The sequence below is a fragment of the Aspergillus mulundensis genome (assembly GCF_003369625.1).
Source record: "Aspergillus mulundensis strain DSM 5745 chromosome Unknown scaffold_0, whole genome shotgun sequence".
In the NCBI taxonomy this organism is placed as follows: domain Eukaryota; kingdom Fungi; phylum Ascomycota; class Eurotiomycetes; order Eurotiales; family Aspergillaceae; genus Aspergillus; species Aspergillus mulundensis.
In genome coordinates this window covers 4557538-4583766 of record NW_020797888.1, presented here as the reverse complement: position 1 = coordinate 4583766, position 26229 = coordinate 4557538, and the positions used below count along the sequence as shown (strand labels likewise).

At 49.1% G+C, this 26229-nt stretch overlaps 5 protein-coding genes across 5 annotated transcripts; 2 read left to right on the top strand and 3 right to left on the bottom strand.

Annotated features, from left to right (window-relative positions):
- Positions 1-1209: 1209 nt before the first annotated feature.
- On the bottom strand, positions 1210-4098 carry ura7 (small subunit rRNA maturation protein UTP4; the record flags this gene model as incomplete). Its single annotated transcript, XM_026743268.1, has 3 exons — positions 1210-2697; positions 2759-2991; positions 3042-4098. 3 exons carry the CDS (start codon positions 4096-4098, stop codon positions 1210-1212), a joined length of 2778 nt encoding a protein of 925 aa, XP_026609113.1.
- A 2877-nt stretch (positions 4099-6975) lies between these two features.
- Positions 6976-7456, top strand: DSM5745_01251 (uncharacterized protein; the record flags this gene model as incomplete). The annotated part of the gene is made up of 3 exons (XM_026743267.1): positions 6976-7239; positions 7307-7399; positions 7454-7456. The coding sequence occupies 3 exons, from the start codon at positions 6976-6978 to the stop codon at positions 7454-7456; spliced, it is 360 nt and encodes a 119-aa protein (XP_026609112.1).
- Positions 7457-13525: 6069 nt separating this feature from the next.
- On the top strand, positions 13526-14839 carry DSM5745_01250 (G1/S-specific cyclin; the record flags this gene model as incomplete). The annotated part of the gene is made up of 2 exons (XM_026743266.1): positions 13526-13738; positions 13793-14839. The coding sequence occupies 2 exons, from the start codon at positions 13526-13528 to the stop codon at positions 14837-14839; spliced, it is 1260 nt and encodes a 419-aa protein (XP_026609111.1).
- A 2454-nt stretch (positions 14840-17293) lies between these two features.
- Positions 17294-17552, bottom strand: DSM5745_01249 (uncharacterized protein; the record flags this gene model as incomplete). The annotated part of the gene is made up of 2 exons (XM_026743265.1): positions 17294-17406; positions 17462-17552. The coding sequence occupies 2 exons, from the start codon at positions 17550-17552 to the stop codon at positions 17294-17296; spliced, it is 204 nt and encodes a 67-aa protein (XP_026609110.1).
- A 2418-nt stretch (positions 17553-19970) lies between these two features.
- On the bottom strand, positions 19971-23037 carry DSM5745_01248 (ATP-dependent helicase; the record flags this gene model as incomplete). The annotated part of the gene is made up of 3 exons (XM_026743264.1): positions 19971-22604; positions 22660-22715; positions 22812-23037. 3 exons carry the CDS (start codon positions 23035-23037, stop codon positions 19971-19973), a joined length of 2916 nt encoding a protein of 971 aa, XP_026609109.1.
- Between the last annotated feature and the right edge of the window lie 3192 nt (positions 23038-26229).

Genomic DNA, 26229 nt, shown 5'->3' with positions numbered 1-26229 from the left:
GGATCCTTGAAGGCCGTATTGCTCTATTTATCTGTCATGAAGGGACGTGGCTGGTCCGCAGGGGTCAGCATTACTTACGAACTGCATTAGATTCCCCGTGTCCCGCAATAAAGACTACAGTATCACGACTTGGGCAACGATATCCTGTCTCTCTACAGACGTTGTTTCGTCCCGCTGATGCATCAAAAGCGAGCGTGTGCCGTTTATTATGGGAGTGAGTGGAGTTGCATTGTCTTATTGCTGTTCATTAGTCTGTTGTTTTCTTGTTGGTCAACAAAGGCCTTATGTCTAACGATATACCGATGCTCATTCTACTTGGGTTGATGGCCTGCGGCATGATTACTTTTTGCGTGTTATTATCTCAACTCATCCGTTTGCGGAGTACGCGGTTTCTGGTCGTTCTAGATAGGCATTCCAGCATAGCATACAAGATGTCTCTCTCTCTCTTTCCCTCTCTCTACTTTTCACATCTGAACTTCCTAACTTTCCAAAGAGGGCACGGTGGGAAAGATGCCCAGCCGCCGCTCCTGTTCTTCGGTCCAAACTGAAATCCCAACATTTTCGTACTACTTCAACTTATTCTCTGGGCAGCCCAATTCCGTATCGCCATCCTCGTCAAACTCGAAGGGGAGCGAAAAACTACAACTACACTGTATCATCGAGCTTGGAATGTTCTTCACCGGCGACGACGGCTCCGTCGTCTACTTCCCGCTTCTTCATCTGAGACACCAGCATGACCCAAAGGTAGCTATTTCACGCTATCGGGCTACAGCTGTCCGCAGAACTTGAACTGGGTGAAGTGAGCTGCTGGAGCGGGATTGGAAATCGAACCGCAAGCTCTAGGCGCGAGGAGTGCGTCATCCGGGGCCGTGAAACAGAGCAAGACCTACTGACCACCTGTGGATATATTGAATGTGACTTTTAGATTAGAATTCAATCAGAACCAGAATCAGTATCTATACTATGCAATGTAACGTATCCTATTGCGCCAAGGGAATGAACTGGTAAATATAACATCAATCAATCGAATGGATGGATAGTTCGGGCGAGGATTGCGAGAGATCCCAGCGCTAGTCCTCGTCTTCATCCTGTATCCTTTTACGCAGACGAGTATCCTAGGGTAAAGTAGGGGTAGTGTATGTGCAGTTGTGAATTGGACAGAAAAAAGCACGAAGAAAAGCAAGTAGCCGAGTAAGCGGGCCTCCTTCTCTACTCGTATTCGCGCACATATCGGTCTGGCAGATCAACGTCCCACATTGGCCTCTCGACGACAGCGACTTCTAACCCAGACCCGGTGTTCTCCGCGGGCTCATCATCATCACCTGTACTCAAGGGGACAATCCCCAGAATCCCGCGGTACTTGTATGTATACCACCATCGACGCGCCGGTTCGGACTTGACGAGCTCCTTAGAAGCACCAGCGGCGCCGGTGTTCGCGTTCTCCCTTCGCAGCTTCGCAAGCCGGACATCGTTATCCTCCTGCTCCTCTTCTTCATCCTCCTCCGGATCACGCTCCTTCTCACCCTCAAGTGAGATAATCTCACCCTGCGAGGCATCCGGCCCAACGAAAGTCCGAGCATTGGAGTCAAAGAGGACACCGGACTGCTCAAGCGGGATTTTACTACCCGCACCGGAGTTGTGCTTCTTGCTCTTCTTGCCGGGAACGTTTTCGTCAGCGGCCTCGCGCTTGCGCTTCTGCGACTGTTTCTGCTTCTGCTTCTTGTTGTCACTGCCATTCTGCTCCGCCGTCGCAGCCTCGGTCAGTTCCTCGTTCGACGGGAAATCGTGCTTCAGGTCGAACATCCACAGCCACGATGTGCCGTACAGCCAGAGACGCTCGCGGGAGTCAGAAAGGTCCCAGAGACAGCCCATGGCGCGGTCCTTGACGCCCTTGAAGTCGCTCGGGAGGAAGGCCTTGGGGTTACGGCGGGACCACTCGGAGAGTTTGCCCTCGCGGGCGTCGATCTCAACGAACTGGTGTTCTGTTGTGAGGGCCATGAGGCGGGATTCTGAGTCTTCGGGTGCTGTGCCATTTGTGAGGAGGGAGGTGTTGGTGGGGGTAGGGCGGAAGGAGAGGAGGGCGACGGTGGACTTGAGACGCGGGATAGGGGAGTCCGTGGCGATTGCGCGCCAGCGCTCGCCTTCGATAATGGGGGAGTCGTCTTCGTCGTCGGAATCGGAGTCGTCAGAGTCAGACTCGGATGTGTTTTTGCCGGGTTTTGTCTGCTCGGTGGCTGCTTCGAGCGTCCAGGTGTCGATGCAGCCGGAGATATCGCCGGTCGCGAGGATCTTGCTGTTGTGTGAGAAGACGACGCACCGGATGGTTCGCTCGTAGTTGCCTAGGGTTCCGTGCGAAATGTTCTCGAAGCGGGTGTGGCGGGGCGCGCGGGAGAGGTTCACGAGCTTGGGGAGAACCGTGGTCTTCTCTTGTGTGGACGAGGCAGGCTGGATCCGGGCGAGAGAGATGTCGCTGTTGGGGCGGACGATGCTGAGCCATCGGCTGTCCGGGGAGACTGTGACAAGGCGGGCACCGTCTTCAGAGATCGAGGTGGGCGTATCAATTTTCTGGACGCGGAGTGTGCCGCGTTCGTCGCCTTTGCGGCGGCGTACGGAGAAGAGCTTGATGCTGGAGATTGTGGCGATCACGAGAATCTTTCCGTCTGTGGAGAGAGCTGCGGAGGTGATGTTTTCTTCGCCCTGCAAGATAGAAAAGTAGTTAGAATCGTACTTTGGGTCTTGCACTGTTCGGTATCCGTACCTGAATCATAACCTTCCCGACCAAGCGGTGCCTTTGTCCTTCGGGAACGTCGTGCACTGAGGTAGGGCCACGAGACACCCGCCAGATGTTGACCTCTCTGTCCCAGAAGCTCATTACCAGCCGGGAGGAAGGCGCGGAAACGACAGGGGGTACTTGGGGGAGGCTTGGGAGGTTTCGGTGGTGCTCTTTTCCGAATTCTCGTAGGGGCAGGACGACGGGGCTGGCATCAGGTCCTGTATAAATTAGCCAGTGTTGACTGCTTAGGATTTACGAGAGTCCATACCTCCGGAAACCACAACACTAAGGTTTTTGGTCTCGTAGACAGCAAATGTCTTCACATCATGCGTGTGGTATCTCCGATGCGTCACCTCTGTCCATCTGCTGCTCTTGTCGCCCTTCTCACCAGGCTTCTTCCTGTAGACAACAGTCCTCTGATCCGCACCACCGCTAACGACCGTCTCGCCGTCCGCGCTCACCGCAACATCCAGGGTATCCGCCAAATGGCCCTGCAGCCGTTGGATAAGAGAATAGTTCTTCGCATCCCAGAACCTCACTTCACCCGCAGAGTCTCCAGAAATAATGGTCCCATCCGGCAGACACTTGACCGACCAAACGAGCAACTCTTTCGACCCGCCCGTCGGACCCTTACCGAGACTAATCGTACGCAGAAGCTGCCCATTCCGAATATCGAAGACGCGAATCGAACTATCCGCATAACCCGCAACAATCGTATTCCGGTTCTGGAAGGTAACGCTCAACACGCGCGGCTTCTTCGTCGACGGCCTCAGCGTCCGTAGGAACTTCAAGTCATCGTCCGCAGTCGACAGCAGCACAATCGACCCATCCGCACAGCCAGCAGCCAAATGCTGTCCCGTAAACTCCCCCTCCGCGGCCGGCATCGGCTTGTTATCCCGCCCCTTGACCGGCTGCCATCGCGGCTGCGCAGCAAGACACCACATCTCGCCGTAGTTTCCGCTGGAGTGGCGCTTCGGGCGCCCCTGCTCCAAATCCCACTCCGTCACGGTTGTCGAGTATCCGATACTGAAAAGGCGCAGGCGGCCCGCTTGCTTCGCTTGTCCATCTGGCCCTGGCTCTGGCGGGTCAAGCGTCCAAGTTAGACCCTCGATACTCCGGTCTTTTCCGCCCCGGAGGATTGTCTCCTGAAACCATGCGCCGCGCGCGGGATTCCAAATCTCGACATCGCCGTTGGCGCGTCCAACTGCGAGGCGGAGGGTAGGCACACCTTTTCCGCCTAGTTCGACGGACGGTGGGTGGGAAAATGCGAGCGCATTGATGGCCTGCGGGTTGTATGGTACGAAACGACAGCGGTGGATATCCATTGTATGTGGTGTTGTCTGTCAATACTCTTAGAAATCGTTTGGTTCGATCTTGTCTCGTCTCTCGATTTGCGGAGTTCGCACGCTCAGTATGCGTAGATGTGTCGAGAAAAAGCGGTAACCTGGCTCAAAGTAAAGAGCCTACCACTATACAGACATTCCGCGGATGTCAGAAATCAAGAAAGGTAGGTTTGAATGGAGCTCTTTCGGTCCGATGTTGGACTTGATGGTGTTCTACTTTTTTTTCTTGATAAATTTTAGCGCCGCGGAGGTTCCACAAGCAGCTCCACGTCACGTGCCTGTCTCATACTACAGACCGGTCCATGGCTTCCATGGATTCTTAACTACGCTTCTCGGATTCAGAAAACACATTTGACTCACGAGCGAGCTTCCGTGTCGATGTGCACTTGACAGGCACGATGGAAGTCCGACGACATTTTGAATCTGACGACCATGCTTCGAGATAAGTCAGCGAATGCTTTTCGAAGTCGCAACTTAGATAATGCTCACGATGTCACCGCTAACGGGATCTTGCAACTTCTCTACAGCTGTCAGTTATAGCACGAAACGAGCATCACCTTATCATTACACGAGACGAACGACTTCCATAGCCCAAGCTCGACCGCTGTGTTGGCTCCATGTCCAGCCTCAACGCATGACTCGCATAAGACAGCGTCCGATGATCCAGAGCAGAATTCGCCTGACCTATAGGCGTCTGTGGAACAAGATAAGCAGCGGCCAAACAGCGACAGCCAACCAGTTTAACTTGCTACATTGTTTCCGGTACACAACCATATAATAAGCTTCCGTTCTGACAGCACAACGGCGTGACAACGCAAAAGCAACGGAACCTAGGTATCTCATGAAGCGGCAGGCGATTCGTGGGCTCTAGTCAAAGCAGCGTACTCTGGGTTCGGGTCCATATCCCGCCCACCACCCTTACTCCGGAGAATACCTACAGGGATGGAGGCTCAGGGACTGGTGAAAACAGGGAAGTCAGTAAGATTGGAAATTGATCCGGACGTCTCAGGAATTCGCTCCGTCTCGAGAAGGAAGCGTGACAGACAACTGCACGTCAGATGTCTGAAGAGCTGCCACGTCAGTCGGACCCTAGTCGCCATCCCGCCATCGCGGCGTGCCATCCGGGCTAAATATGCCGCTGGTGAATCTGGACGGCCTGATAGGGCAAAGGGTTTCATGATACTGCAGGGATATCATTACCCCCGGGCTATATCCTGCACCCAGCCATGGATCGCAGAGGCTGAAAGTCGAATCATGGCGCGGTCACTGAATGAATAGAGTCATGCACTCTCTTAGCGACGTTCGTAAAGCAGTGTGAGTGGCAAAAGACATCATTCCGGTGGACTGCCGGATGATTGAGGTTTGCAATGCCAGCTGAATCGACGAGGCTCGATCGTCGGGCCGGTGCGGGGTACCTCGAGATGAGCCACATCACTGCCGGTTTGGAATCAGCCTGGCGTTTGAGCTTTACCACCATGCCCTTGGGTCAGGCCTCGCGGCTGTTCCATACTAGGTAGTCGGTGCGAAGTGGTAACCCATCCTCGATACCCGGTCTCATTAACAGTACTACTTGCTGCGGCCTCTGAGCACCAAGATGCGTTTTATGGCTCACGACGGGGATTTGCATTGCGAGTGGTTGAATAGATCGGCTGCCGCGCACATCTCGCTGAATTAACGACCCTCGATAAGAGTTTCATATCTTCATCGACAAAACGGGCGTGGCAAAGTGCTCGAAATTGACACTATATATAGTTGCTTGCCGACATCTCGCGCTGACCATCGCCAATCAAACATCACACCCGCGGGAGATCTGTTTATGGCATTTCAAAGCTAGCGGCTTGTACCCAATGATGGTCAAGCACTCTGTAGTATCTCTCAGCTCGAGAGTGACGGTCTTATCGACATTGCGAGAACGATGAAAGTCTCAGCGACGGCGAAATTAGCATCCCAAACGTTGGCAAGGTGTCGCGTACGGAACTCAAACAAGCGACTCCGCAAAAGATGAGCCTGATGTAGTGTGCCATTCGGGTCCCGGCTCGATTCAAGATAGGGTTTATGGGGACGGGCGAGGTCGAAGCGATCCCCGAGAGCTCTCCAAAGTACAAAGCATGTGACAGTACATAATCCAACTCCAGAGTTCAAAGTCCGTTGGTAAATCCGCCAGACGATCGCAGAATTGATTACGATAGACTATCGAGAAGCTATCCTTGGTTCAGGAGGTGGCTGATGATGAGGCTATTCGATTCAGCTCATCTCGCTCAAGTGGGAGAACCGAGCTGCAACCCAAGACATGGATACAGTAAATCGATATATTACCCTGCTAACGAGCTCCAGCTTGGAGAGCGAACCGGCTCCCGCGAAGGATTGCGCGTTCCAAGTTGATGGACCAGGGTGTGCCTTGAAATCGACATTCGCGAGCCAGGATCCCCTGGAGCAGATGCGCGAAAACTGGGAACAGTCAGGTCGGATTTGCAACAAGCGCGATTGACTTTGACGCGATCCTCGAATCAACGCGCGTAAAGGGCTTTTCTGAGTCGGCTGCCAAGGGGATCGCGGATAAGGCTTCAGGCCGGGCCAGGGCCTGCCTGTCGTTATGTCATTCCTGCATTGACGCGATGCAGCTCACTGAGGCTTGAGTAGTGAGGCATGGTTGCCGGTCTAAACGACCTTCCAAAGCCCAAAGTCGAGGAAACGCTTCACAAGTCGCGTGTTGTAAGTTGTAACTTGGAACTTTAGTGAGATGATCAATGATCCAGCCCAGAACGGCGAGGCCGAATGTCCGAAACGTGGGACGCGAGTCAACAATGACGCCATGGATTTGGTCTATGCATTGAATTGCAGCCCCGGGCGCACTGCAGGATGGGATCTCTCTATGAATTGATCAGCAACGCGATCGAGAAAAGTTTCGTTGTTCCTTCTAGTCCTCAATCGAATCTCGATGAGTCGTATGCAGTACGACTGATATCGCATCCATCGCTGAACCAAGTTCCCGGAGTCTGGGACATTGTTCTCTTCGTGACTCGTGAGATTGAGCGTCAACTGGGCTCCGACTATGGGGTTAAGTGGGGGTCGTTTATTTGCGCTACGGTTGGGCCCGCTCTCATTCTATTTAGCTCGTTACTGGTAAGTCAGTATGGCTTCGTATTTTGAAGGACTTTGTCTAATACATACTAACTGTCTTGTGAACCAGACTTTGGTGACCCATCTGGAGCTGTCAAACTCGAGCAAAACCATCAAAGACGCTGCAAAAACCTCGTCCGTGGTTGAGTTCTCCGCAGTCTCGGTGAGGCTAAAAAATCTTCTTCAGAGGATCTGTCCTCAGCAACCAGGGCTGAAGTGAGACTCCGGACTCAGGACTCGGGACTTGGAACTTGGGAGAGACAGACCCAGCAGAGGCAAAGTCGCAGATGGCATTATGATGATCCTTATTCGCCGGAACACTAGAAAGCCTCACTTTGATTCTATACAACCGGCGTACGGCGTACTGCCCGTATCTTCGAGTGTCCTCAAATCGAGTCTTCAATGGGCTTTAAACCCGTCAAGGCAGAAAAAACTTCATCCATGCCTCACCGATATCTCTCGTCGTCCACCATTCTACACCGTATTACTATACCGCTCCCGGCTTTAGGAAAGCGTAGTGGATCGCCGGTTCTTCGTTACTATTACTAACCACCGCCCAGTATTTTGTACGCGCCGTACAGTAATCGGACTCCGGAGATGTGCTTTGTATAAAGCACTCCATGGCAATCATTATATTAGCCATTATTCATAGCCAATTCGGACCCAGAGATCGATCACAAAACACATCATACATGCGCAAATGATCTCCAAAGTGGCAACGACTATCTTCTGCCAGGTGACTGACCAGCCCTGACACTGCAGTAAGTACTCCGTAAGCAACTGTTCAACACGATATATCCAAAACTCAAAATACGAGCATCAGTTCAAGGGCCGAATCCATTTCAAGATCCGATCCAGAGAGACGGAAAGGTGGCTTCTGCAGACCTTCTAGAAACCTTCCTTTTCCAGCCTCTCCGTGCTTCTCCCTGTTTCCACTTTCCACTCGGCCCACTCTCGAGATTTTTTTTTGCCTGCAGAACGCCGAACGGAGGAGGGCCTATATAAGAATGTACGTAAAATTGGTAGGGCGTTCCTTCCGGCTCCGAGCGTGACTTTATCTGGTACGTATGGTGTGTTGGATATGGATCTGTTTGAGGTCCTGAATAATCCCCGACAATAGCAAGGACGACCTGTGGTTGTTTTTGATATTGCCTTCGGCACTTGCAATTGGGTTTCGTCATACATGCAAATCGGCAGTTGAGCGAGCTGCGAACGCATCGTCGACGTCAAATTGCGTCGAGGGCTCGAAGGGGAACTTGGCCGACGTTCGAACAATTGAGCGTTTAGGATCCGCAGTGGGTTTCGTTGCGCCTGTATGTATGTACTTAACGACCAGACCCGAACGCGGTGTAGAAGGTCGTATGTATATACAGTATCGAAGTAATGATATCGGACCGGGTATTTGGGTACTAGTATCAATCAATCTTCTAGAAATGAGGATTCGCAAAACAAAAGTCCCTACTCCGGATATCCTTGCAGGTATTTGGGTACCAAGGGAGTATGGAAACGTAGCACAGGCATTGATCCTCATGTCGAACCAAATATAGATATAGTAGACGCCGCCTCTGTCCTCAGGGTAATTAAAGCGAATGGCAAGCCCCGAATACGCAGTGCAAAGTACACAAGCACAGCGTAAGGGCAGCTGCAACGGATCATTGGGAGACTGGGGCAACAGGTCAGTATGGCTGGAGTTGGGCCACTGCTGCGCACTGCAGGGACAGTCGCAACTCGCAAGGGGACATTCGTTTGATATCCAGCCCCTGCAGCAGAAGGCTTGCGATCATGCAATAATGGCTGGAGTCGCGTTCGTCGTTCGGTTCGTACTAGCCAGCCTGGCCTGGTCGGGTCTCACATCATCCACGAATACAAGTCACTAACGCGCTATAACCTGGAAATTAATATTGGAGGTTTTGGAACATCCTTGTTCCTTCGACTTGTCACTTGTTTGATTGCTTACCCCTGCGCCCTTAGTTCGTCAGTAGTATGTGATGAGTAAGCCCCCTTTACCCAGGGGAGCCCGGGTAATCCGTGGTATACTTTGTGAGCGGAATCAGGCAACACATTATTGCTAGCAGTCGCCGTGTAGGTTCTCCTGGGGCCGAGAACTCATTATTTGTGCTGGCACAAAGCTAGTGGTTTCCCGGGTCTGGGTTCCAACAAAGATGAGCTGGTGGTGGTGTTGGGATCTTCACGAAGCAAGGAAGGCCAAGAGTTCGACAATGCTTCGTTAGTAAGAAACACAGGGGTTGTACGCAATATAGGGTCATGATTAATAAGGACGGTCATGAGCTCCTGGCGCTATACAGTAGTATGAGCCCCGTACGCTGTACGGAGGTTGGGAGTGCACCGTACGGAGTAGTGATACGGACTGCTTTCTTGAGATCGGCGAGAAAGTGACAAGCAACCCGTCAGCCACATCAGCCTCTTCCGAACTTTTGGGACATCAGGGTTCAAAGCGATGATCGGGATGATCTTGTATCGTTGCTTTGCGACCCTGCTTCTTCCAATCTTGGAAGGAGAATCAAAGTTGATGCGATGCCGTACCCTAATTCATAAGCGCGAAATCCGGCGACGGGGAAGTGTCGCATGGTGTCCAAATTAGGTATAATAGCTTTCAGTCAGCTTATGCTGTCGGGGCCCTGTTTGGATACAGTGTGGACTGAGACGTTCGTGCGGCCATAGGTAGAAACAGCCAGAGTTTGGGAAGGTGAGCGCGACACAGTTCTAACTTCTACGGAAGCATAAACATCAGTCGTCATACATCGTACCGAGCCTTCTGCGATCAGAATGGGAATCAATGGTGTAGATTATCCTGGTTTCTAAGGGCCTCAGCGGGGTCCAGGACAAAGGATATCAGCCACCAGAGGCAAATTGACCCCGAAGACCCCGATGTAAGTCTATGTTCAGCAGGCGCTGAGACAGCAATGCGGAGTACTCCGCACAGATAGACGAACAGTCGCGAACCACCATTGTCATCAGATGTATACCTGTGCTTCATGAATACAGGGCGCGAGTCAATTGCGAACGTCAGCTGAAAGTAAATTGAGCGCGCAAATCGGGCGTAAGTCGTAAAGTAGTCGTCGAATCGCAGCTCGACCTTATGATATGCAGGCATTGAGCATAGATCCGCCGGGCTCGCGGAGTTGGACGCATGAGGAGCCAATCAACCAGAACTAACAGTTCGGTTCGGTCGAAGCTCAAGATAAGGAGGCGTTCTTGCGTTTGTTGCTCGTTCGAGGGGTTGTTTCCTCAAGGCATCGACAGCCCACTGCAGGTGATGCCTAAATTACGGCTTGAGACGGCGCAAAATCGACCAAGGCTGGCGGAGACGTTCAAGCTGTACGCTCCACTGCTCCAGTGCTAACCTACCAAGTGTGGATAAGTTAGCGACGCGGCTGATAGTAGTATGGAAGGCCAAAAGGATCTAGAAATTACCGACTGAAAATACACGAGTCAAGAGAAGGACAATAAAAGTGGCAGCGCCAAGGAGCCGAGGTGTTCCTGGAGGAGGTTGGAGAGGAGATCTCCCCACTCAGGCGTCCACCACCAGAACGCGGGTGCTGGACGCCGGCAGCTTAACATCCATCAAGGACCAGTCGTTTCCCTGCACCACCAGAAGGGGGGCTGCAACGTCAGAAAGGTTATCTTGGATCAGGGAAGTCAATTTTCCTGAATATCACAATTATTATAATTAGATACATCGACCCTCGACCCCCTCCTACGCCGAACGCCAGAGCGAACTGGTCGATGCCAGAAACATGAGGAGAGAAGTGGTTAAAGAGTAGCCTGGTCCAGACATTGAAAGACAAACAGTGTCTACAGGGCTTATTCAATGCTAGGCGCAGTCTATTGACTCTCACGTTTCCAGTAAGGAGAGACCGCGGGCTCAGGCCGCCTAACAAATTGGCTCGCCCATACGAGACTCCTTGCGAGTTCTGGAAAAGGAGTGCCTATCACTTGTACTCCTAGCCCACAGTCTAGAGTCGTCACTACGTTAGATACGGGGCAGTCTCAGTTGAACTTGCAGTGAGACCCAGTAATACCATCATCGACATCTGGCCATTCTGCACCGTCCGGCCATGGCCAGTAGTCGGCTTGCTGAAGAATTCTGGCTGTACATTGCACTGAACTGTTTCAACTACGAAACAACGCTCTAGGAAGCAATCAGAGGGACTGGTGTATGAGTGTATCTAGACCAGTGAAACTGAAACCGCGTTAGCACAGATTAGCAACAAGACTCCAGTGTGCACATTACGATACTGTATCCAAATTACACCTTTGAATACAGGAGAGCCGTCACTTCAGCCGGCCCAGAGGCCTTGTATCTCCGCCTCGTTCCCCTTCGACTCTCTTCTTCTTTTCTTTTCTTCCCTTACACCCGCCTGGAGAGAGAAGCTACTCCTCCTAATTCTTCTCTCCTCCTTCTCCTTCTTCTATCTTCGTGTCCTCTCCCCTTCCTCTCCTCCCGTCTCTCCTCCCCTTCGTGGTCAATCCCTCCGGAGAGATTGAGACTGGTCCTCAGGTTTAGAGATACAGTCGACAACGCCCTGTCTGTCGACCAGATCCTGCACCCGCTGCACCAGCTCTCCAGTCGAGCCGTGTCCGTCAGCTTCTGCTTCGACGCTTCCCCTCTCGACGTTTGTTAACTCAAACGGCGACCCTCTCCCTGTCTGACAGTCGAAGTCAATCCGTGGCATCGTCGGTTGGAATCCCCTGATTCAGCTTCTGCCGGTTAGAAGAGCAAAGAGAAGGGTCTTTTGATTTCTTTTTCATTCTTCCGCTGGAACAACGCTTCTTTCGTGTGCATGATTCTCTCGCGGTTGTGATTTGCTGGAAGGTGAGCTTTTTTTTTTCTTTCGTTCTATGTCATTCAACCCAGAGCCCTCGGATGCCAATCGGGGCCGAGAACCTCAACTTGTGGTATCGCCCCTCGATCCCTCGGTCCTTTTCAACAGCCGAACTGTCGAACAAACGATCTTTCACAAGTCGAGTTCATTGCGTGCCTGAGGGCAGCCATTCAGCGGATTCAACATTCGTATGCATCGGGATACGCGAAACGTCACAATCCTATGTCCGAATGACACCGTGCCTCAGTTCAATCAGCCGACGTTTTTGGTCCAAAAAAAAACCACCGGTCAGAGGAAGAGTGGAGCAATCAATCAGGGCGAGACATAATGGGTTGGGGTTGCGGAGGAGTGTACAAATCAACGAGGATCCCAGAGATGATGTATCTCTGTACGGGCTTGTTGCGTGGACAGCTCTTGATGGTTTAAGGAACAAATTCACGTCTCCGTTATCTTGGAATAAGGGGCTATCACCTTGGGAATGCTTTTTTCCGGTGCATACTTTAGGACGATCTAATGCACCCGTCACATCCCGGGGAATGTCGTTCCTACTGGTCTATCGAGTGGATTTGGGCAGAATAAGCTGAAAAGAGGGCTTGGAATCGGCTGGCTAACTGTTTCTTTTGGCGTGCTCAGGAACAGTTTCCATTCGAATTCACACCGATCGGACTCGACCTTACCGGATCCCTTTGATGTGGATTTCGACATACCGCAGCTTTCTATCCTACGAATCACTTTAATCTTGTACAAGACGCTTAGCAAAACGCTGGATTGCAATCTGTACGTTGTGAACGTTGCTGCATTCTGATCTTCCCCCTGACAATATCCCTACCCCTACATAGGGCTCGTGCCTGTACTCCCGTTCCACATTCCGGAACGCTCGAGGCCCATACTAGTTCCTAGGGTGAAGACGTTCAGTCGTCCTTGGCCTTTCGAACTAGTCTCCTCCAGATTCAAGCTCGACAGATCATTCCTGCGTCTTGCCTAGATGCCAGACACGCCGTCACGGTAAGGGTTGCATTGTGCCCTCTGCCCGAAGGCCTTTTCTCTGGGTTAGTACTCTCGAACCCAAGGGGTTCGTTCCCTTATATCAGAGTGCATCGTTCTCTTTCCAGCTTCATCTCTCGTTCCCTCCACTTCTTCCACTCGGGGTCTTTCGTTTGCTATCTTTTAATCTTTAATTTCATTCACTAATCCAGTCTCTCGTTTAGCTCTAGCCGCCTTGTCAAGGCTTCTTCCCCGTTGGCTCGCCGTCTTCCTCCCAGTATCGAGATTATTGTCTTCCTACTGGCCATTCTTTAATATTCACCAACTAATTCCGCTCCTTAATCAACACCTAATCTGACGACTGTCGCTCTCTTATTTCCGTCGTTTCCTGCAAGACACTGTGTTCTTCAGGTCCACTCCTTCAACCTTCAATTCGACATCCGATCCAGTTCGACAAAATGGCTTACCACAAACGCCCTACCTCGAGCTACCAGCCCTGTGACTCGTACTTCGTGGAATCATATGACGACTACACTGTCCCGCGGATGGACCCAAAGGAGCATGCCAAATTGATCGCCCGCGAGCGTCAATATGCCATCGCCGACGAGCTGTCCCGGGTCACGAGTGAGGAATACCGTGAAGACGTTCGGTCACACATGATGGACATGGATGTTCGTTGCCCTTTGATATTTTGGGTGATCATGGCTAACTAACTCGTGTCCTAGGCTTCCACCCTTCCTGATGTTGAATCCATTGACATCCAGACCGAAATCCAATGGTTCATGCGTCCTTACCTCCTTGATTTCCTGATCGAGGCCCACACTGCCTTCCAATTGCTGCCGTCGACCCTCTTCTTGACCGTCAACCTCCTCGACAGATACTGCTCCAAGCGTGTTGTCTACAAGAGGCACTACCAGCTGGTCGGCTGTGCAGCGCTCCTGATTGCCGCCAAGTATGGTGACAAGAAGGATCGTGTGCCTACTATTCGCGAACTCAAGTCAATGTGCTGCTCCCTGTACGACGATGACATGTTCATTCAGATGGAATGGCATGTTCTGCAAACCCTTGGGTGGACGATTGGACACCCAACCGTCGACAGCTTCCTCCAGATGGCAGTCATGGACACCCCATATGATCCAGAGGTGGAACATCTTGCGCTATACATCGCGGAAATCTCGTTATTCCACCGCGAATTCGTGTCCAAGCCGTCCTCCGATCTCGCTAGAGCCTCCCTCGCCCTATCACGCTGTATCCTCAACCGCACCCAGCCTCGTCACACAGATTGGGCCTCGCAGTACGACTCGATGACACTGGTTGGACTGTCACAGCAACTCCACCAGCCGTCTCAAGTGCTCGCGAGAAAGTACTCTTCGTCCCACTACTCGCGCGTCTCCAAGATCCTTGAGCAGTTCCTTGCACGCCAGGCTTCCATTGCCAGCTACACACCGCCTACCCCTCCATCCGTCGTTGTCAACTCCGAATCCAAACCATACGAAGCAGAAATCGGGCTTGCTACTCCCCAAAAGGCTCCTCATCCCTCCAACATGCCTCACGGATACATCACGCCGCCAATTACACCCGAAAACGAAGGCTTTGTCAATGGCAATGCGGACTACGTCAAGGCAGTACCGGTGTCGAGCGCTTGCTCACCGTCGCCAACACCTTCGCCTAGCGTGCCGTACATGACCCACAACCCCTACCAGCAGGACCCTGCCTATGCCACGCAACAACAATACCTCGCACCCCAAATGAGCTTCACCACTGGGTTCTAGGCTGTTGAGTCTTGACCTTCTCGATGGTGTCTTGCTTGCGTCGCGAATTTTGTGCCATATTAGCCGGTCTGGTTTATCATACATAGAACCCTTTGGAGTGGTTCCCAGCTGTCTTGCATGGGCAGACCTGGAAATTTTACTACATTTTCCTTTTGTTATCTGCAAAAATTGCATACCCCTCTCCTTTTGTTGTGACATATCATACCTTGGGTGTACCCAAGTTGCATCTACCTGCCATTTGATTCTTGACATCTAGCATTGCAAGCGCGAGCATCTCGAATTCAGATTGCATATACTGCCTGGAATTCCTTGTTATTCTTTTGATCCCCATCGGAGTTTTAAAGGCCCGCTTGCGTCTAGACAGATGACGCGGATGCCCAACTCCTGATTTCACTTCTACCTTTTCCCTCTTCCCCCTGCCCTTACCCTTCCCGTCCCCTTTTCCCCATACACGAACATACAAAGATTTTAATGTGGTTTCACCTTATCACCTCTTCATGTGACCATCAAGCATGGTCGCAGTTCTTGGTTGGTGGAAGGATGTTCCGTCCAAAAAAAGCATCAAAACCAGGATTTACTCAACAAAACGAGCAAAAAAATATCATTCCCGCCCCAGACTTAGGATATGGATACCATGGAGGACAATCCAATTTCCATCGAAAAGGGGACGAGAGGGCTGCCTGTTGCCCGAGAGTTGCTGCATACATTACATACCTACCTACAGATGACCGCTAGCTAGCACCCCATCTAGGACGATTCAATCGATCCATTGAAAAGACGAATTATTCTCTTCGCTTTTTCGCCCCATGACATCTAACCCCGGTAACCCGTGGTCTACATAAAGTTGCTCGTAGCTGTAGATATATGTCAGTCGATGTTCCAACCCGCGCACCAGATCCTTTACTCCTGTCCAGATATACGCCGACGTACTCCGTATGGGGTCCGTTCTGCTGTGTGCATACCTTGCCTCACATCTACCTAGTACCGATGCCAACTCAGCGCCCGGTCAGTGCGCACCGCGCGGCTAGTTCGCATACCTGGACGTATAGATGGGCAGATCATCCGTCCATTGGAATGTCGGCGAAGAGTCGCGGGCACCGCCTTGCATACCTCGGTGGTCCTGACTCTAACGTTGACGATCGGTGAGACTGGGAGATAAGAGCTCCAGCTCCGACGGGCCCGGAGAATGTCCGGGGTAGCAGTAGCAACTGTCAGCAAGCAGGTCGACTCGTAGGGAAGCTGTAGTATGACATGACAAGAGCGCAGTGGTTGGTTGGTTGGTTGGGTGGCTTCGCGGTCTCACACTCTCTCTGCTCACCGTCTTTTGGTGAGCTTGGGAGGTGTAGCGAGACACCCCACTATCCATGTCCATGTCTGAATATATTAGAACGAGCTAACTAATTATTTAGTCTTGACTTGGAGTAGCTGTTTTCCTTATTAAGTGAGATGGTGGCAGACGGTGTAGAGGGATAGTGAATGTTATAGTATCCATTATAGCTAACCCGAAAATATATCTCTAGGGCAGTGACAGACTGTTAACTGTAGCAATCTGGTATAGTACAGTAGTAGTAGTAGTAGTAGTAGTAGTAGTAGTAGTAGTAACAGAAGCAGTAAACATAGATCGTCGTGAACGTGACGAAGGCCTGATCTGATCCTGATCCCTGCTCTCAAGTCTTCACGGGTTGTCGTGTCGTGCGTTGCAGATCAGTGGTCTGGACTGAGCTGATCAATAAAGAAATGTCGTACTGAGAACCGGGGTTGGAGAGATGACGCGAGATAGGCGGTCGGAAGTATGAGAATGGACTGATCACAGATCCAGCCGTGGCCAAGCCCAGTGATGCTGAGGAGGGAAAGAGTCTCTCTTCCAGTTCAGAGGTGAGATGATCGGATCAGATCAGGCCAACGAATCAAGGAGCGACATGACATAGCAACGAGGACAAAACAGATAACCACCCACGCACGCTATGCCGAACAGGAAGGGAGAAAAAAGCAAAGTGAAGTTTAATATACAACAAGGACAAGCCAAGGTTGGGGAAGGAAGCAACAAAGCTCGAGCGAACCTGGGGAGACGGGACTCTGAGGTAACACGTGTGCTTTGGCCCTTGGCCCTTGGGCCTTGCCTTGGAGATGAAAGGGAAGAAGAGAAGGAAAGGGGGACAAACATAAAAATACAATGCAATGCAATGCAGACCACAAGAATGAGAAACGAGGAAGAGGAATCATGAGGTAGGGAATAATTGTACAGGGGGAAATGCGGTCAGTCCACTCCAGGTCGAAAGAGGTTAGACCAAGGCTAGACCAGAATTGGGACTGGGGCCGCCGATCTCGCCTCACTTTTGTATGAAATGAAGCCGACGGAGCTAGGGTGTTCGTGTTGGTCCGTTCGAGTAGAGTAGACTGTCCGCGAGCTGCCAGCAGCTGGAGAAGAGAAGGTTGAAGAGAGAGGTAAACTCTCTACTTCCAGCGCTGTCTGTCCCAGTCAGACGGCCTCGTCTCATCATACGTCTGACCGCCGCCGTTGTGTACGATGACCGGGGGATGTGACTTTCGCGGACCGGCATTGGACCCTGATGCAGGAGAATGTCAGCGAGGTTGTGAAAGTCGAGTAAACGTAGAGCATACCTCGAATGTTAGGAACAACGACGACCTGGTCACCGCTGCTGCTGCCATTGCTGGACAGGTCGGAATTTGAGTCGTTGACTTTGATAGGCATGTTGTTGGTGGTTTGTGGAAGAGGTAAAGTGGATGGTTGTGTTTGAACAGTCTGGGGAAGAGCTGGAGCTGGGGAGTATATATAGTAGTTATACCCCGGGATATATAGGTTGACAGTTCGTGGCGGAGCAAGGCACAGGCAGGGCAGACTGAGGCTCAATGTTGAACAGAGAGGGTGAGATAGGGCGAGGATGAGGGTGAGAAGGGCAAAGAAGTAAAGCAAGGCTGTCTTTGAGAACGGTTGTTCAGATGGTGGTGATGGTGATGGAAAGAAGAGTAGGAAGAGACGAAGGAGGCCTTTTGTATGCTCCCCGGAAGCAAGGACGAAGCTGTACGAAAGAGGACTAGAGGGTGTCAATAAACCAAATTAGCAGTCGTGCTAGAGCTATACCGATCCGGCTGGCTGGATGACCCCGGACGGAGAAGTCTGCATCAGTGCATCATCCATGCTGCTCGCCAGAAAGAGATAGGCGTCGACGTAGCGTCATCTCATTCCAGGGATGGATATTCAGGAGCCTTCCTTTGCTATCCTTTCCTTCTCTGTAAAGCGAGGCGGCAAACCGGATGCGCCGTGCTGGTCTGGAATCTGAGATCGCTCGATCGCCTTGTGGACAGTACAGTCGAGACCTTGAAGCATCTTACACGAGTCCATTGAGGTGTCTCGCCACAGTGGCAACCAGGATATGATGAGGCTGATTCTGGTTTCTTCTGCTGTCTCGGTTGACTTGTCTCTTGTGCTTTGTCTTTGTCTTTGTTGTGTCCAGCCTGATGAGCAGGAGCACAGTCGAGTCCAGACTCCCCTATTGTGTCTAACGGCCTAGTACTGCGAGTTCCCCTTTTCATTGGACAGCTCCTGTATCATAAGCTGTTATTTACAACCAATACAACAGTCATCTGACACCCAGCTAATTATAGACCATGCCCAAAGCAGCCTAGCAGCAGGCCCCTGATGACATAACGTGCACTAACCGCATTGAGCGAGCCGTCAACAAGATACCGCATGGATAACTCGGCTCCAGCCTGAGTCCTGCGTGGTGCCATCACAGCTGACGACTCAGACAAGACGAGGCTTGAATGCCCGGTCCAGTCCCCGTATCGGGAAATCTAGGCTGGGAAAAAGCAATCTCGCGCCTCGCTTTGCGCTGTGACACGGGAATTCTCGGGATAGTACAACTCAGTCCTGGCTCCTCGCTCTCAGTTTCGCCCAAGCTCTCGCTCGCTTGTCTCAGTCTGAGCTCAATCTGCTTTACCTCCTTGGGACTAGCTTCAAGGTACGGTATCTAGGCTTCAGTATGCCGGCTGACGTCGACTCCAGCGGCCGTCTCCTTTGTTCCCCAGCCCCAACTTCAGGGGAGAATGTACCTAAGGTACGGACTGCGGAGGACTCCGTGCGGCGTGCATGAAGCTTAGGCACACCGCACCGTACGCCCGCCAAGTTGCCAAATCCAATCTGCGACTGGAGCCTGAAGCCTGCACTGTTGGAGCCTGGAGGAATAATGGCCGTTCACTTCTGTTTACGGGAGCAAGACTATTTGCCGTTCCACTCGGTACGCTTTTCCTTCCATCGCCGAAGATCTACGGAGTTCCCCATGGTCTCGACGAAGGGGGACTATGCTACGGCTACACTCTGTCTCTCGTCCCAACCCCTTCGAGCAACCGAGGACCAAAACATGAACCTGAACCTGAACCTTGACGAAGATCATAGCATCGTATGGTGTCGTTCCTAGTCAGTCCTCACCGCTCCGCGTTGCTCCAGCCATCTAGGACCTCAGACCAATGCACGGACTCGCCTGCTCCAGCGTGGAGTACCTAGCTAGCCTGGTTCTACTCCATAGTTACTCCATACTCCATACGTACGTGGAAGGCCGGGTATGCAGGTTAGCCGGTGACAATCATTGATTCTAGATCTCGGGGCTCCACACCGAGTGAATTGTCAAGGGGTACTGTTCTGTTCTTGTCTAAGCTGTCTAAGTTGTCGTGTTTCAGGGACAGGTTCCAGACTTTGACGACTTCAATAGTTCGAGTTCAGGGTGAACTGGGCGTTGGACAGGGCAGAGAAGCGGTGACTGGAATGTGGAAGGTAGTAGTGATGCGTACGTAGTCTACAGACTCAAACTGGCTTGATGATCGTCATTAGATTCGTAAGATTGAGTTGGCTGCGCTCTGTATACCTATCTATCTAAGCGGTATGGTATGGCGCATAGATCGACTACTGTCGGCTATGGCGGGATTTTCCCTGCCTGCTTTGCTTAGTCGCTGACTCGTCCGCCATACCTTGCCCTGCCTCTACGGAGTACCAGCCCTGCGTCATACTCTGTACGACCATGCACGTAGCTAGGTAGCGGACAAGGCAAGAGTCAAGACAAGAGGCATTGCTGCCCAAATGCCCAGCAACAGTGCCCAAATGATACCTCATAGCTCACTTGCTCGCTCTTTTCATCCTCTCCTCCCATCCGTTCATACTACGCCGGATCCCCAGCGTTCTCCTCGCAGGCCCTCCTTGAGACTGCACCATTGACATTGTCGTCGTGTGGAACGTGGTCGCTGGTCGCATACCCCCGGCGCCGACGCTCGCTATCCCTGGTCCTACGCCTGCACCGCTGTTTGCCTGGTTGGCCACAGACTCCTTGCGCCCTCCTTCATTATTGTAGATGGTGTTGGTGTTCATCTGATCGCTGGGTGAATCTACCTTGCCCGCGGGCTTCGACGATGCAGCCAACCAGGTGTAGCGGTTTGGGTCAGAAGGTTCGAGGGCCGGGCGAGGCGGGCGGAATTGTTGAGTTGGGGGGCCTGGTCGATGGCCGGTATACTGCGATGGGATCGCGTTCGATGGTCGGGCGTCTAATGACCTACCAGGGTAATCCATGGCACCCGGGCGATTTTGTGGAGGCGGAGGCGGAGGCTGGGCAAGCCTCGTCTGCTGCGTGGACTGCGATGATGATCCGCCAAAAAAGGACGCAATGCTCTTTTGAGAAGGAGGTGGACGATTGAGAGCAACTGCCTGTTTTTGTTTATTCGTGCGCTCTGCCTCCGCGGGCGGCTCCTGCTTCTGCGTCGTTGTCGCTATATACTCGCGGGCTGTCGAGAACCCGGACATGGTAGTGGGTGCCATGAAACTCGAGCCGGTCATTGTATAGGTCGTTGAGGACATGGTTGTAAAGGCCGTGGTTGTCGAGTACTGCTCATTGTCATATCGGCGCCGTTTGCTGTTTGGTCCGTCGTCCGTTGCTCGAGAACCATCCCATCTGATAACCGTGCCTGGCGCCTCTTGCCCATCCTCAGTCCATCTGTCGTCGTATACGGAAGGGAGAGAGTCTAGTCCCTCCAGCATAGCTGCAGCGGTCGGGCGTTCTCGGCGCAGTATATCGGCGATTCCATACACAACCTTCTCTTCCAGTCTTGGTCCAACCGTACGCATGCGTGAGGTGATCAATTCCTGTGGAAGAAACGATGTCACACTAGTTTCCGCGTTGTCTCGGGCCTGCCGAAGCGGATAGCTCAGGTATAACAGGGCCTGTGCTCTGGTCATGGCCACGTAAAGCAACCGTCGCTCTTCGTCAGAGTCTTCTGCTCGTGAATGTGGAATTATACCCTCGTACGCGGCCGGAACGAACACGACGGGCCACTCTAGGCCTTTCGCCGCATGGATTGTCGAGATTGTAACCTTCTCTTGCGACTGCTCCTCTCCCTCAGCGCCTTCTTTGGGCTGTACCTCGGTGGATAGAGCAACATTTGCTAGGAATCGGGACAGTGCTTCCTCACCAGCGTGTGCCTCCTGCTGAGCAATGCCCTCAATTTCAGGCAGGTTTTCATCCTGTTCATTTTCTTCGGCGGCGGTTGCATCGTCTGCTTGGGTCATAAGTTCCTCCACGTTGGCCCATCGATTTTCATCATTCGATCCATAGGTAGCCGTAAGGAACTCCCGAAAAGAGAGCTTCTTCATCACAATCTCTAAAAGTTTACGAGGCGCTGATTTATCGAAGCACTGGCGGAGCTTCTCTCTGGAATACTCGATCAGACCGACCAGAGTGGAGAGCCCATGACTAGCCGGCTTCGACAAAGCCTTTTCGGTCGACCTGCGACCTTGCGCTACATCTTTGATGTAGTTCCATAAGGATTTGTTGGCCTTTTCGGCCCCGCTCACTAGCAACCTGATGGTCTCCTCCCCAATCTTCCTCGAAGGAACGTTGATGATACGCAGGAGCGCTTCTGTGTTATCAGGGTGGCTGATGACTCGTAGGTAGTCTAGAAGAAGCTTGATCTCGACTCTGTCGAAGAATCTCAGGCCCCCGACCATCCGATAGGGGATTCCATGTTTGCCCATGGCCGACTCGATATGCCGTGACAGCGACGCTGATCTGAGTAAAATGGCGAAATCGGAGTAGTTCAATAACTTTCCTGTCAGAATCATGCATCTCTTGATCTCAAGCACTAGCCATTGAGCTTCGTCCTCGGCAGAAGGCAGCTTGCGCAATACAGGCAGCGTGCCGAAGGTGTGGGTTGGCTGCAAATTCTTTGCCGGCCTGGATGAATCCTGCTCAATGACATCTTGAGCTGACTTGAGGATCGAACCTGAGGAACGATAATTGTCCTCCAAAAGCACGACCTCCGTGTTGCTGTATAGTCGCTGCATCCGCTTGAGGTTCTTGATTTCTGCTGAGCGAAACCCGTAGATACTCTGGTCCGGGTCTCCAACAACCGTTATGCGCCTGTTCCGAGCCGCAAAAAGGTTCATCAGGTCATACTGTATTTGATTTGTGTCTTGGAACTCATCCACCAAGACCACCTGCACATTGGACACACAGTGCGGATATTCCCTCAGTAACGTCGCGCATCGTAGCAGTAGATCATCATAGTCTAGCAGATTCGACGTCTCCAGCTCCTTCTCGTACTCTCGGTAAACTTGAACAAACTCTTGGTGCTCCAGGATCTTGCTCTCCTTGTTATGCTTCGATGCCACTTCATCGGGAGACACGCCGTGCGCTTTCTGGTGCGATATCCGAGATCTCGCTGTATTGGGTTGTATTCCGAGCTGTAGCCGCTTCACAATTCTCTACAAATCATCAGCAAACCAACGCCACCTTCATCAGAGTAAACTGAATATTAACCCTTATAATCGCCAGCGAATCTCCGGAATCCGCGATCCCAAACCCCTTCATTAGTCCTATCAAATGGCCATATGTCACCAGATACCGCCGGCAAATCGAGTGAAACGTCCCTAGAATGAGCCTTGACTGCACCCGATCGCCCACAAGTTTACCTAGCCGCTCCCGCATCTCCCGACTGGCTTTGATGGTGAACGTGCAGCAGATGACATCTTGCGGGCGGTATCCATTATGAGCGAGGAGATACGCGACGCGCGAGGTCAACGTTCTGGTCTTTCCTGAGCCGGGAGGAGCAAGAACTTGGAGTATTGAGGCCGGTGAGGTGACCGCGGCTTTCTGAGCGGTGTTCAGCCCACTCAATATGGGCTCAAGAGGATCCATGAGGACATTTGGACGCGTGGCGCGCTGTTGTCATGCTTCAATCGGAAGAACGCGCTTTATCGCGAAGTCACGTGATGCGACAGGGGTACTAGAGATCGGGCTTAAACGATATGCTCTCTCCTTTTTTGAGCATACTGCTCTTGTTGAAAGTTAGCCAAAAGGAGCTACACCGAGTAGAAAGACCAGATGACAACCGGTGATTGATAAGTGGTCAAGCCTGGACAAGATGTACTTAAGCACGGGCCACCCGTTGCTATTTTAAATCCTTTATATTTATATCGTAACTACAACAGCCCGGTTTTATTCATCCTTTAATTAGTTAGTGGGCCCCATTATTACCGGGTATTATAGGTATTAGTAGGTATTACTTTTGCACCCCATAATTTTTTATTTGCCCTGGCTACCACGCTTTTAAAAACCATGTTTTTTATATTCCCTATATATAGCGCTTGTTTATAGTTTTAGTAATTTTTTTTATAATTTTTATAGCTATTTTTTTTTTAATTTTATAATTATAAATATTTCTCCGTGTAATTATTATTTTAAAAGGCCTAGTTTATATAGGTTAAGGGTAGTATGGTTAATATTTTTATATAAATTAAGCTTGTAAATTTGCCTATTATTAAAAAAACTTTAATTTAAAAAAGCTTTAATTCCTGGGCCCCGGCGTACTAGCCCCTATTTAAATACTTTATTAACTTTTTTATTATATTTATTATTTTTCTAAGCCTTTTATTAAGCTTTTTTTAAATGCTTTTTTAATTTTATTAAACTTTTTTTTTATTTTAATTTATAGCTTAAGTAACTCCCTTTGTGTACATGCCTTTAGCTTATTAATTTTTTTTTATATATATTATTATACTACCCCTTATATGCTATTATCCTATCCTATTATATATTTTTTATATATTTAGGTTGGTGGGTTAATACTAATTTAAGCCAGGTTTATTATAGGTTATACTTTTAGGGCTTTAAAATTTATAAGTACTATTAATATTATTATTATTAATATTATTATAGGGTTTAGTAATAATATACTATTTATAATATATACTTTTAGCCGCCTATTAATATATATATATATAAATAAGGCATGCTGTAATAATATACATACCTATTATAAATACTTTAATTTTTATTTTTTACTTTTTACACCGTGTAATTATTTTAGCTGCTTTATTTTTACTTTATTTACTTAATAATTTTTAAGCTACTATTTTTTAACATTGTAAGACCGACAAGTCTCGAAGATCTCTACTAACAATAAAGATATTAACAAAGGAATCTAACTAATAAAAATGGAGTATTTTAAACCCTGTTAAATAATATTAAAAGGGTTACTTAAAAATTTTAAAAAAGGCTAGCCTTAAGGCCACCTTTATAAACCTTTAAGCTACGCTTAAGCTATTCCTAATTAAAAAATAAATATAGGTTTAAATACTTTGCGCACGGGTCCCTACTTTAGCCTATATTTAAGGCTTATTTTAGCCTTGCCTAACTAGTGGCCAAAACCTTAAATATTAATAACCTAGTTAAGTTATATAGCCTAACATAATAATAAGGTATGCCAAGCCTTGGCGGCTTAAGGCTAAAGCTTAAGTACTAACTTTAAACTAATAGTGGATTAGCTCTAGTAATATTAAATAAAAAAATATTAGCCTTAATAATTTTTCCCTCCCTTAATTAAAGGGTTGTCCGCGACCCGCCGCTAAACCAAAAAAAAATAATAATAAAACACCACTATTATTATTAATATTAATATTAAATATAGCTTTATTATTGCTATTCTTAACTTTATTAAAATATTATTTAATATATTAAATTTAGTATTTTATACTTATTATTTATAGCGCTTTAAATAAAATATAATATTTATTTATAATTAAAAGGGGAAAGGCGGCGCTTTAATAATGCCTAGTATAAAAGTATAAATTATAATATAGTTTATAGTTTTATAAACTCTTAAACTTATTAAACTTTTTACTAGATAAAAAGTTACCTTTTTTTTATTATAGCTAAAAGAAAAGCCCTTTTAGGCGCTGCCCTGGCTTTTTAGCAAGTAAAAAAAAAGCGCCTGGCTATAACTATAGTAATTTAAAATACCCCTACCTCCGCCCTTTATACTCTTATTATAGTATAGTTATAAAACCCCTTTAGTATAATATTTTTACTAACTTTAAAAGCCCTTAATATTCCTAATCTTTTTTTTACGCTAGTCCCCCGTTAATTTTAAGAACTTTAATTTTAATTAGTTTTTAGGTAGTAATAATAGCAACAAGTAGTATAACTTATGTTTAATAAGCGCCTTTAAAATATATAGTAAGATTATAGGTAATAATTTAGTAAGTTTTTTTTACTTTAATAACTATTAATTAGTAATACTCCGCCGCCACTCCGCTAAATATACTAACTTTTAATTTATAATAACTACCTTATTATTTAATTATAGCCCCCGCGCCTTTTAGCTTGTTTTTTTTTACTTTATTTAATGCTATGCTAGCCTTTACCCTTGCTAACACCCTTGCTATGGGTTTTATGCTATTACCCCCTTAAGCTTTTTTTTTTTTAGCCTTTAGCCTTTTTTTTTTTATAAGTACTTCCTGTTCTTAACCGGTTTATTAGTAAAATAGTTTTAATATAAATATTAGCTAATAAAAAATAGGTTTGCTTGCGGTGTGCAAAATATGTTTAAGCATGTAAAAATAATAGGTTAATTAATGGCCTTAATTATTATATTTATTTAGCTATTAAGTATAACTACTTTTATTATATTTATATTAAGGGCACTTGCCTCCCCCTGCTGTTTTATATAAAAAAAAATATTGCCTTTTTATAATATATAAATCCTGCTAACTATAATAAATGCCTTTATTACTAAAACGCGTTTACTTACTAAGTTAAACTAGTAATAAAGGCTTATAAAAAAAAAATAAGCCCTAAGGTCCATGTAATAAAGGTTTTAGCTTTAATTATTTAAAAACTTATTTAGTTTTTTTAGCTTGCTGCTAGACAGCCCCTGGCCTATTTTAATAATAGCTAGGATAGCTACTAGTTTACTAATATCTTTTTTTTAAAAAACAGGCCCGTCACGCCTTTTTTTTTAAAAAATACTAAATAAAAAAAAAAGGTATTTATAAAGGCCCTTGCTCCTACTCCTAATACTAAATAGTAGTTTTTTATTATAGCCTTACC